Here is a 12,860-nt window from a genome sequence, read left to right on the forward strand (position 1 = left end):
AATAGCAGATATAGACACACACCCACAGATACACCCCCTCCACACACACCCCATTAGTATTATTATGCAAGATAGATTTCAACTTCCCTTTGCTGATATGCAGATTGAAAGGTCAAATCAATAATTTCATTGTAGCTCACTTTGCACCTGTCAGTATTCGAGTTATGATGTATTCCTAACATTTGAATGTTAGAACAGGGAGACTAAGATTAGTATTTTTATTTTTTCTTTACCTGTAGCATCTCCTTGGATAGACAAAGAAAAAACACCAAACAAAATTGATCTATATGATGTCAGACGGAGACCATGGTGAGTATCCCAATTCAAGCTTTTTTCAATCGACCACACCCTCATTCTCAATAAGATGTACAGTGTGACAGCATGTCACCATTGACAAAAGTGTCTTGAAATTCTGCAGCATTATGTCTGAAATATACATCTGAGAGCTGAAGCTTAACAGAGGTGATTTGGAGCAGAGTTCTCTTCTGTGTGGTCAACTTTTATTTTTATTAAATAGTCTTCATACAGTCTTTGCCCGTTGCACTCTAAAAATGAATGCTTAGACCAAAGCCTCAAAACCTTAAACACATTTTCTGCTTTGCATGTTGTTTACAGTTCTGAAACACACTTGCGAAACACTACACACGGTTTCTTGGGAAAACACTTCTTTTCCAAATACAAAACACATCTGGTAATTGGTAATACCCACACACATATCTGAAAACACTTACAGAGAAAACTGAACACTAATCAATCTAAGACTTGCCATTGTTGCTAGAACTTTGCTGGAAGTTTGCCTCTGGCGGCCAACACTGCCTTTAACCCTTAAAGGAGTACCGTCACACCGGTGTGACGGGAATGTTGAGAAATGAACGTTCTAAAGAATATCTGGGTTCATTGAATTCAACATAGAATTTTAGAACCTTCAATTGTTGCGGAACTTAGAACGTTCAAAAACCTACACCTTTAAGGGTTAAGGGAATGGGAGATGGCATCTTGTTTTCCTTCTTATTGGTTATGGGTGTTACGCCCAACACACATGCTGGAGTGGTAGTTGTTGGTGCCTGCATCAAGGGATTGTGTGTCGGCTGTGTTGTTGAACAGATCATAAATGTCCACAGCAAAGAAGAGGAATGAGAATTTGTGACATTGGTTGGTAGTTGGTATCGAAATATTTGTTGGTGTCTGCATCAAAGGCTTGCGGTTTGACTGGGTATGTTGCTGATCAGATAATAAACGGCCACAGCAATGAAGAGGATTGACTGAAGAATGTGTAGGTATTTGTGGGTGCCCATATCAAGGGCTTACAGTTGGTGTGGTTATGTTGCGGATCGGATCATAAACGATGGGAGCAAAAAAGAGGAATGACCAAAGACTTTGGTGGTACTTCTTGGTGTTCTCATTACGGGTTGGTGTTTTGTTTGTATAGTTTCTGATGGGATCATAAATGGCCACAGCAAGAAGGATGATTAACTGAAGAATTTGTTGGTATTTGTGGGTGTCCGCATCAAGGGATTGCAGTTTGTCTGGCTTGCTCATCAGATCATAAACGCCCACAGTAAGACAAATGACTGTTGAGCCTTTTGGAAGTCACCGATGAATGACGAAGGCAAAGGAAGTGCTTCTTTTATTGCACTCAGGGGTGTGGCAATTAACGACCTAAGGTGTGATCTGGCGCATTATCTAAAAATCGCTATCTTACACTATCTAAAAAGCATTACGCCACTGACCAAGAAAAACCTGGTGTATAGCAAAAGGCGGATATGAAGCACACCTGAAAATGCACTATCACGAGATGTAAGCAGCAACTCCTCTGCATGATAAATGTCCTTAGTTTTTTATTCAGTCATTCGAACATTATTGGGGTAAGTGTTGCTTTTTTTAGGCTTTTCATCTGACAATAGTTGACAATCGTTACCTACCTGGCAGGGGAGATCATGAAGGTGGTTCACCTTTGGCGAGGCTCTGCCATTACACTTCAGTGGTAGCTGACCCGAACGAATTCCCCAAATGTGGGAATCTCGACTGCATAATATGTGGTAGTGGGGGACTGTGTTCACTCTCCGATGATTTTGTTTAATTTTTAGTTTTTGGGGCAGCCGTGGCCCACTGGTTAGGGCTTCGGGCTTAGAACCCAAGGTTGCCGGTTTGATCTCCGACCAGTAGGAAAAATATGGGCAGGGGAAGTGGTTGAGCACTGCTCTCACATGCCCACATCCACGGCTGAAGTGCCTTTGAGCAAGACACCTAACCCCGAGCGCCACTGTAACAAGGCAGCTCACTGCTCCGTGTTAGTGTGTGCTTCACCTCACTGTGTGTTCATTGTGTGCTCTGTGTGTTCACTAATTCACGGATGGGATAAATGCAGAGATCAAATTCCTTGTGTATTTACATTTACAATAGACCACACTTCCAGACAAAGTAACTGTACCATTCAGTAACTCCTGCCACATTGGTAATTAAATGACTGGACAGGCTTTTACCTGGCATGCCCTTTAAATAATTCATTAGCAGTGAGGTCACTTTTGAAGATTTTTTGGAGGACTTGGTGACCCCAAGATGATACCTTTTTCTGTAACTCTCCAACAGTGGAATTTTTTGCTTATCCTAGCATCCTCCATACTTTACATGTGGGCAGGATAACCATGAGTCTTTGTCCAAGCATGTTTGTCCCATTTTCAGTTGATTAGAACCATTCAGTCATTGTTTTAACTGTAAATATAGGCATTTCAACAAAGTTTTTTTAGATATTCCCTGACTTATTGTGTTTCAGTAGTGACAAATTTCGGGAGAAGGAAAACATTCCAAAAACGCATAAAAAGACAATATAAAAATTAAAATGTCCAAGTATTAGAAATGTGTACCTTGTGAATGAAAAGTTTTGGGGGGCAAAAGACACTTTCTCCAAGATGTTTCAAACTCTTTGCATGAATTCTGTAGAATAACCCTTTCTGTCAAAAAGTTCATCCATTTGTCTGGTTGAAATTTTTCTTTTCTTTTAATTCAACTCTGGGAGCTACTCCAGTGTGTGGATTTTCTCTTTTGTTTTTACCTTTTAGAATCCTTTGTCTTGCACCTGGCCTAAACATACATGTAGGTGGGACCACTCTGACTCACTTCATCCTATGCATTATTGCCTCCATTTTATTTATGGCCTTGTGGAGGCAAACGGTTTTAGCTTTCTGATTAAATGCTTGATCAATTTTGTTATTGTAAGTCCATCATGAGAATTTAGACCAGTGGTCCCCAAACTTTTTCTTCCGAGGGCCAGCTCACTATGCCTGGCTCCAAGAGAGGGCCAGAGACTCGGAGAAGTTCTATATCAGTAACCATAAATAGCTTAGTGCTGTGAACAACAGCAGTCTACCTTAGTTGAATATTCTATTACATTTAATCATAGGCTATTGCAATTTAATACCATTGCTGTGTTTATATTGTCATCATGCCATATCAGTGTAAAATTAAATAATACTAATAAAAAAACGTTTGCATTCCCAAAAGTATTAGCAGGGAGTCCCAAAAGTACATTTTATTAAAAAATGTGTGAACTCTGAATTCTGTGTCTTTGCATACACAGCTCAAGTTGTGAATATCCTACAAATAATTTAAAGTTCTCAAACTATGAGAATTTGCAAAAAAAATAGCAAAGTGCTGAAGTGGTCTAAAATGACCACCATTCTAACTTTCAGTCACCTGATGAGAACTTTGTGAACTCTTTGTATGAACATTTGAACGAGCGAATAAAAAATAGAAATAATTATCCCAGAAAGTCCCAGAAATATGACTTGAATAGAAGTTAGTTAGTTATTAACAATTAATTGATACATTTTTAAAATACTTTGAGCACTGATGCAGTCAGCATAGGCCTCTTACATTGTTTGCAGGTAGGCCTACATTTCATTCCGTTTTCGATGGCAAACGCAAAACAGCACCAAAACAACCACCGGTGGACAAAAAGAGTATTACATGTGTACTGTTAAGACTCGCCATAGAGAATGAATGGGGGAAATTGCGGAGGTTTTAATTTGACGATGTTGTACTCCCGTGCGGGCCGGATGATGTATACTACGGACATGTTTTGGGGGGCCACCCAAAATGAGGTGGTGGGCCGTATCCGGCCCGCGGGCCGTAGTTTGGGGACCACTGATTTAGACCTTAAAAGTAGGGCCCAGGTTGAAACTAGTGTTAATTTTGTCACCTATTTTTAATTTAGTCTTAGTCTTAGTCTTGTGACGAAATGTCCTTTTTAGTCTTTGTCATATTTAGTCATTCAAATATGATTTTTGTTAGTCAAGTTTTAGTCGACTAAAAGTCTCGTCATTTTAGTCTAGTTTTAGTCAAAAGGAAACTAAAGGTATCTTAGTCTTGGTCAGTTTTAGTCAACACATTTTAGTCTTTTTTTTATAACAAATTATTTCTGATTACCATGAGTCAAATAGTGTTTCACACATCTCAATTTTCCAACAATATTGTGTGTCCACAGGGCTACTCTGTTATAATTACTCATTCAGATTTTTTGTCAGTCAGTATGTTTACATGCACAGGTAAGTCGAGCTACAGTTATAGCTCGGCTGGGATTTGACCATAGACAGTAAAAGATTTGACTGGACCAGTGTCATATTCGTAGACCAGTGTTTCTCAAAGTGTGGTCCGGGGATCACTGGTGGTCCGCAAGCTATCACAAGTGGTCCGCAAGCAGACGTGGTAAAATATAATATAGATGAGTTGTTTGCAATATAACTTGTATGTTAATCCAAACAGTTCTGCAACACTGTCTATGTAAGATATGCCAGTTTAAATCATACAGTATGAATCCTCTGACACAATAAGCAAAGTGCAAAGACAATAAGCAAGGTGGTTCAGTAAGTAGGCCTATTGTGTAGACTAATTATAGGCTACTGTTGAAGTAGGTCTAATCTTTTTTTTTTTAGCTAGGGTTAGTTAAGTGGTCCTGAAACTGAAAAAGTTTGAGAAACACTGTCGTAGGCCGAACTATTAATGTTTTACTCCGCCTCGCTAGATGGCGATATGCGCCCAAACACAACACATTCCCCAAACAGACTCTCCATCTTAGCCATAGCTAACTTGCTAGCGAACTTTCCATATTAGCTTACTTGCTAGCAAACTTTGCATCATCAGTCTAACTAGATGAATAGTTGACATTACATGCTGAACATTTTCGTATGGACATTCTGGGGGATGTTAATTTGTATGAGAGAAGCTTCAACTTCTGAGTATGTAGCATTGTGGCATAAAGCTTAGGTTGCTAACTCTGGCAGAAATCTCCAGTGTTCTTGTTCCATGCAGTTTCGTGTTGCAGCCACAGGGTTGCAGCAGCAGCACGTAGACTAGCCTACAGGAAAGCCGTTGCGTATGAACTCATTCGGAATATTTTGAAAACGTAACAGCTAGATATTCTGTCTTCTCATTTTGTAGACGAACATGAAGGGAGATTTTATCTTAGTTTTTATTTCATGCAAAACATTTTAGTCTCGTCTTTTTTCGTCAACAATAATGCATCTTAAGATAGTCTTAGTCAGTGTTTCAGGACATTACTGCCGTCTCGTCATCGTCTCGTCTTAGTCATGAAAAAAAAGGTCGTTGACGAACATATTTCCTCTCGTCTCGTCTGACGAAATTAACACTAGTTGAAACATCTTAACGTTTAGTTACCTACTTTACCTTTACATTTATTTTTAAAACCTTGTGTCTCTTTCATGCTGTGTGATTGTAAGTGTATCTGTTGTATCTGTCACATATTGTAGGTACATACAGGGGGCTGCATCACCTAAGGACATGCTGATTTTGGTGGATGCGTAAGTAACGTGTTCATAATTCTCATCATTCAGAAGTCAGACATGAAATACAATTTAGAGTTGCCCTGCACACTTTTCTCATCACCTCATGATTTCCTCCTGAAACACCATCAATATATTCTGCCAACTTCTTCAGACAGCGTCATATCAAGCCGCTTATAATGGAGCATGCCTGTCAGTGAGGATTGAAAGGGCTATATTACAACATATCTGTAAAAATGTGTTGATGGGTAATTCTGTGTATTTCACACCATGTAAGAATTCACAGTTTGTTTTGCCTTGAAAGCTGCATTCTGACATGACACCTCAAAGGCTTCCTGAAATTACTGAAATTACTTTTTACTGACAGTTTCCAGGGACATTTTATGTACAGTATATCAAATGAATTGAATACAAAATGTCAAGCATCGGTTCTTTCTAGAATTGATGTTAGCAGTTGTTGCAATACCTGTGCAAACCGGAATCCAATATAGGAAAGAATTTCTACTATTGAGACACAATTACATGGGCCTCAGGACAGACCTAGAAAAGGCACTACCCGCACAACATGAAAACAAGGATGTAAAGAAAGGATTCATCAGACTTAAGAGGCTTTCATTTTCCTCTCACGGATCTGACAAATATATTTAAGGTCACCACATTCAGAGAGTTGTTACTTTACAGAGACTCAACGGACATCAGAGTCTCCTGCAGGCATCACAGTTAGAACTCCAACACTAACAGGTGCCATGACCAGGTGCTGCAGGCAGTAGCTGACCGCATCTGCACTATAGTCCATCAGAGCAAGCATCAGCTCCTAGCAAGGCATACATCAGCTCCTAGCAAGGCATACATCAGCTCCTAGCAGGCATACATCAGCTCCTAGCAGGCATACATCAGCTCCTAGCCAGGCATACATCAGCTCATCAGCTCCTAGCAGGCATACATCAGCTCCTAGCCAGGCATACATCAGCTCATCAGCTCCTAGCAGGCATACATCAGCTCCTAGCCAGGCATACATCAGCTCATCAGCTCCTAGCAGGCATACATCAGCTCATCAGCTCCTAGCAGGCATACATCAGCTCCTAGCCAGGCATACATCAGCTCATCAGCTCCTAGCTGGCATAGGCATACATTCACTTTGGCAGGATAGGGGGGAAAACGCAGGCGGCGGGCAGGGCCTCAACTGGGCTGCTAGCCTCTGCTTATGACTGGGCTGCTAGCCTCTGCTTATGACTGGGCTGCTAGCCTCTGCTTATGACTGGGCTGATGACTGGGCTGCTAGCCTCTGCTTATGACTGGGCTGCTAGCCTCTGCTTATGACTGGGCTGATGACTGGGCTGCTAGCCTCTGCTTATGACTGGGCTGCTAGCCTCCGCTTATGACGGGGCTGATGACTGGGCTGCTAGCCTCTGCTTATGACTGGGCTGCTAGCCTCTGCTTATGACTGGGCTGCTAGCCTCTGCTTATGACTGGGCTGATGACTGGGCTGCTAGCCTCTGCTTATGACTGGGCTGATGACTGGGCTGCTAGCCTCTGCTTATGACTGGGCTGATGACTGGGCTGCTAGCCTCTGCTTATGACTGGGCTGATGACTGGGCTGCTAGCCTCTGCTTATGACTGGGCTGCTAGCCTCCGCTTATGACGGGGCTGATGACTGGGCTGCTAGCCTCTGCTTATGACTGGGCTGCTAGCCTCCGCTTATGACTGGTAACTGTAGATTGACCTAGGGAAGCAACAGAAGTTTCTTGAGCACATTGTGAGTACACACAGGCCAAAATTGGCCTTAGCATCTGACCGTTTAAAATGAGTGCTTTTGTTGCAACTCACTGTCTTTAACTGGTAGGGCTGTAGAAGGCATGACTGGGCAGTCTCTACAGGCACAATCATACAGTCTCCTGATTAAGTAGATCACTGATGATGTGTCCAAATGGCCTATGACAAGAAGAGAGTAGGGTAGATACAGTGCACCCAGAATGTTTTCAGACCCTTTCAAAACACTTTCACCTTTTTCTCATCAATCTGGACACAACACTCCAATGCTCCACAAAAAAGCAGGTGTTTGGAGTGATTTGTAAATTTATAAAGAAACACTAAAATATACAATTTACATACGTAAGTATCAAGACACAAATCAGGGGAAGGATACAAGAAAATTTCTGGAGGATTGAAAGTGGCCAAGAGCACGGTAGCCTCCATCATTGTCAAATGGAAAAGTTTGGAACAACCAACCGTCTTTCTAGATCTGGCTGCTCAGCCAAACATAAGTATTCAGACCCTTTGTTTTGACACTTGCAATTGAGCTCTGGTGTGTTGAATTCATTTAGGCGCAGGTGGACTCCAATCAAGTTGTAGAATCTCAAGGACCATTGACAGAAGTAGGATTCACCAGACCTCAATTGCAAGTATCATAACAAAGGGTCTGAATACTTATGTAAATGGGATATTTCAGTTATTTTTTGTAAATGTACAAAACACTGCAAACACCTGTTTTTTTGTGGAGTATTGGAGCATTGTGTGTAGATTGAGAAAAAATAATAATTGAATACATTTTAAGATGAGTCTGAAAAGACAAAATATGGAAAAGTTGAAAGAGTCTGAAAACTTTCCGGTTTCCTATGCAGTAGTATTGTTACTGTAATAATGCTTGTTATGCTTATTAAATGCCATCTTTCTTCTTCTTACTTCTCTAACAGGAGTGGGAGTGTATCTGGAATGACACTGAGACTGATCCGCACATCAGTCAATGAGATGCTAGAAACTCTTTCTGATGATGACTATGTCAATATAGTTTCTGTGAGTATAAGGTTGAACAGTTTGCTCAAAATAAATATAAGAGGTGTGTCAGTGTAAGATAATAAGATCAGGTAAGAGGTACTTTTTTATGTTTATTTGTATGAGAGAGACATAAAAAAAATACGGATATGCACCTGATCAGATACCCTTCATACTGAACTGAATCTCTTTAGGAAATGAGGGTGTGTTGATTTAAGTGATCTGTCATTCTCATTCAGTTCTATATTTCCCATATGACTGTGACTATAAATTTATGGAATTTAAAAAAAGGAAATAGTATTTATTTTTTTTGCACTGTTTGGCAGGGAATAAATATCCACAATAATGAACGTCTACTGTTGTAATTATGTATCTTTTCTATCCATTTGTCCATTATCTATTTGAAGACTATATTTCAGATGTGGTGTTCAAGGGTGTCCAGTAGCTTAACTGTGATCAAATTGTAAATATATACCGGTAGTTGGGTGCAAGCCAACCATTTTAGCCAAATACATATTTACCGAACTAGTAAAACATTTAGTAACAGAACAAAGGGTTGATATGCATATTTAAAGTTTACTTTTGATAAAAATGTTAAACATTTTATAGTGGAAAAGGCACCCGTTTCATAGAATGACCCAGGTATGTATGCACTGGTACATTTAAAACCAGTTCTGTGGTGTTCACTACTTTCTGTGGTTTTGGCTATGTGTCCTACTCTATTCCAAATCCATACTCTTGTCATTTCAGTTCAACGAAGATGCTAAAAAGGCTGCCTGCTTTGACAACTTGGTTCAAGCCAATGTCCGTAATAAAAAGATCTTGAAAGATGCAGTGCAGAACATTACTGCAAAAGGAATCACCAATTACAAGGATGGTTTTGATATGGCTTTTCAACAGCTGTTGTCTGTAAATGTTAGTATACTTTTGTGATTGTCTGATCTGAATTTTACATTTTATTTATATCATTTATGTTTGGTAGATGTACTTCCCTTGAGATTTCCCTCCACGCACATTTATTAATGTCACTGAAAATGTGAAAATTCAGTGAAATTTCTCACACAATTAATCCTACACATATTAATGCAATAGTAATGTACAGTATTTTATCACTTTGTTGTCTTGAATTTCTCCATTTCTGAGAACTGAACTGATGTAAGCTTCTGTCTTCCTTAGCTGAATGTGACACGTGCCAACTGTAACAAAATCATTATGCTCTTCACGGATGGTGGTGAAGAGAGAGCCTCAGAGATCTTTGAAAAGTACAACCCAGATAAGAGGGTGCGTATAATGTGATACACAGCAAATGAGAACGAAACCTGTTGACTACCAGTGTCTTACCAAGTATCTCACGCATCACTATAACCTCCTTCAGTTACACGCTCCCCTATGTGTTTTGTATTTCCTTAACGGCCCTCTTATTTCCATCAGGTGCGGATATTCACATTTTCTGTGGGACAGCACAACTATGACAAAGCACCTATTCAGTGGATGGCTTGCACTAATAAAGGTATACAAACCGTTTGCACAGTATTATAGAGCGACAGGAAACTTTACACATGCCTATGATGGGCCTTTGATGCCATGACACAGACATTACCGTAATTAAGACATAGATCCAGTTTGGGTACCCTTTTCTAACTGTCCCATATGTACAGTACCATCCACCAAAGTGTATGTTTTCTATACCTTTTTTAGGGTACTATTATGAGATCCCATCTATAGGTGCCATCAGGATCAATACACAGGTAGAAAAAAATTATACCGGTGAACATATTGTGTAGCTTATTCTCCAAGCTATTGTTCACTAATTCTTCATAGTATGTGCTTAAACACAGGAATACCTAGATGTGCTGGGGAGGCCCATGGTGAAGGCCAAGGAGAAGGCAAAAAAAGTTCAGTGGACCAACGTTTACATGGATGCTCTGGTGGGTCATACAGACAAAGTGTATGAATAGTAGTAGTCTGATTAGCTCTGGTTGCTCTCCATTTGTGACATTGATGACATATTTTCATCTATGAACTTCAACAGAATTCCTGAATGGACCTGAAATTGTCTGTGCTCTGTTCATTGTACTGTATGTGATCCACTTCATTTCAGGAGTTGGGTCAGGTGATAACAGGAACACTTCCAGTCTTCAATAAAACCAAAATTAAAGATAACAAAAATAAAGGAAAGGTAAAGAAACCCGCCCGTCAGCAAAGTGGCATTCTGTCTTAAATGTCTTGCTAATTAATTGCTCACATAATTATATTAATTTTGCTTCTTTTTCATTTTCACTGATGTCCTGTTCTAAAAGTCACTATTGTATTTGAAACTGGATTGATTAACTGTGTATTTCCATTCAGTAAAGCAGATTTAGAACATTAGAACACATTAGAAACGATTTTTACATGGATCTTGATCGCTAGACGTCACCGAGTCAATATGGAAAAAAATGACCAAAATTGGTGCTACCGAACTGGAGTAGCTGCAGCTAATGGCCAGTACTCCCGGTCAGCTACTATGCTAGGTCTGGGGGATCATCTTAATGTGCCTTTTTTGCCTCTTGACAGACTCAAAATGTCATTAATAGTTCTGTGCAACATGAACAGGGCTCTTACGTGACAAAACAATGTGTTTTCAACTCATTAATTGTGAAGAAACCGTTTGAACGGTGACAGTTTGTACTGTCACATCTGCACACCATTCTGCAGCTGCTCTCTGCACTCTACTGTCTCAGCTACTCCTGTTCGGTAGCACCGATTTTGCCCGTTTTTTTCCCAATCGACATACTCGGCGACGTCTAGTAATCAAAATCCATGTAAAAATCGGCCGGATTTCTCCCTTAATAAGGATTCCTTATATTTGTGCTGTGAGTTTGGATCCCTTATATTTGTGCTGTGAGTTTGGATCCCTGTTTCAGGTTTTGGATAATGGTTTTCCTTTTGTTATGCTCTCTAGAGCCAGCAGAATCAGCTAATACTTGGAGTGATGGCCGTTGATGTGTCACTCGATGACATCAAGAGGCTGACACCACGCTTTACAGTAAAACCCTCTGACCCTTCCATTAATTGTGAAAATATTGTAGATTAGAAATTATGAGATTGCATTATATTGTGAAAGCTATACAAACCGTTTGTAGCTTTAAAAGCTGTACTTTGTTATTTTTGTCATTATCTTTTCCAATGTGCCATTTACTATTCAGTCATATTTATGTTGGCCTGTTGGAATGAATAGGCTAATGAATTAATTAAGACATTATCTCTTTTTTAGCTTGGACCAAATGGATACTATTTTGCTATTGATCCAAATGGATATGTTTTGCTCCATCCAAACCTGAAGCCTAAGGTATGAATCCCATTCTTGATCTGTCTTCCCAGCCACACACAGCTTATTATTATTATTATTATTATTATTATTATTAGGGCTGTCAAAATAACTGATTAATTTCGATTAATTAATTTGAGAAAAAATAACTGATTAAAAAAAATAGCGCAGATTAATCGATTCCGTATGACATTTGACCCCGAGCCGTTCTAGTCAGTAACCATAAGGCTGTAAAATTAAGTAGAGAGAAGTAAATGTGCTGCCTAGATCATTGATTGGAACATTTACTTTAAAAAAACGGCCTGATGGTGTTGATAAAAATAAAGTGTTGATTAAAATAAAGACCTATGCGATGTCTGCAGCAAGGAATAGAGTTTGTCAACTCTAAAGTCGCACATCAATGCAAAGAAATAGTGTTGACATTCAGGGGAGTGTTAATTTATTTTCATTGTGTCCCCTAGGTTATATCTGTGGCCTGAAATGCCTTGTATGTGAAAAAAAAACTTCTTCCTGAAGCACTTTTGAATTTATTTCCTCAGCATATTAGGTCATATCATAGATTATTATGGCCATTATTTGAACAGTGAAAATAATAATAAAAGAGTTTTTTAACTTTAATGTCACTAATGCTGATTATTCAATGATTCATTTGAATTTAAATATTTAAAATACTTTCACAGCAAAAATAACAATAACATATTAGCAAACAATAACATATTAGCAAAATGTTATGTGGCACAATTATTGGCACCCCTAAAAATTATTGAATCAAATGTTACTCTGTGTTACACTGTGTTTAATAATTTTGTGTCTACTGTCAACTTCAAAGCAACACTATACAATAATTTCCAGACTATTAGCGCACTGTATGCATCCACTCTATATGCCACCATTGGGGAACCACAAATGAAAATAGTCTGTGTTGCATTGTACTGTATGTAGGCATGGCAACGCCAGATGGCATTCCTTGGAGACTCATA

General features: G+C 39.4%; 1 protein-coding gene and 1 pseudogene across 4 annotated transcripts in view; both read left to right on the top strand.

Annotated features, from left to right (window-relative positions):
* Positions 1 to 12,860, top strand: part of cacna2d1a (calcium channel, voltage-dependent, alpha 2/delta subunit 1a) — a 61,543-nt gene that overhangs the window by 26,342 nt on the left and 22,341 nt on the right. For all 4 annotated transcript variants that reach the window (XM_048267879.1, XM_048267880.1, XM_048267881.1 and 1 more), the window contains exons 8-18: positions 240 to 309; positions 5,766 to 5,816; positions 8,492 to 8,591; positions 9,321 to 9,485; positions 9,747 to 9,851; positions 10,002 to 10,080; positions 10,269 to 10,318; positions 10,409 to 10,498; positions 10,672 to 10,749; positions 11,515 to 11,598; positions 11,827 to 11,901. In XM_048267879.1, the coding sequence (XP_048123836.1) occupies positions 240 to 309; positions 5,766 to 5,816; positions 8,492 to 8,591; positions 9,321 to 9,485; positions 9,747 to 9,851; positions 10,002 to 10,080; positions 10,269 to 10,318; positions 10,409 to 10,498; positions 10,672 to 10,749; positions 11,515 to 11,598; positions 11,827 to 11,901 (947 nt within the window). The remainder of the gene's footprint in view (positions 1 to 239; positions 310 to 5,765; positions 5,817 to 8,491; positions 8,592 to 9,320; positions 9,486 to 9,746; positions 9,852 to 10,001; positions 10,081 to 10,268; positions 10,319 to 10,408; positions 10,499 to 10,671; positions 10,750 to 11,514; positions 11,599 to 11,826; positions 11,902 to 12,860) is intronic.
* On the top strand, positions 1,915 to 2,068 carry LOC125311089 (annotated as a pseudogene).

This window comes from Alosa alosa, chromosome 17, assembly GCF_017589495.1.
Source record: "Alosa alosa isolate M-15738 ecotype Scorff River chromosome 17, AALO_Geno_1.1, whole genome shotgun sequence".
In the NCBI taxonomy this organism is placed as follows: Eukaryota; Metazoa; Chordata; class Actinopteri; order Clupeiformes; family Clupeidae; genus Alosa; species Alosa alosa.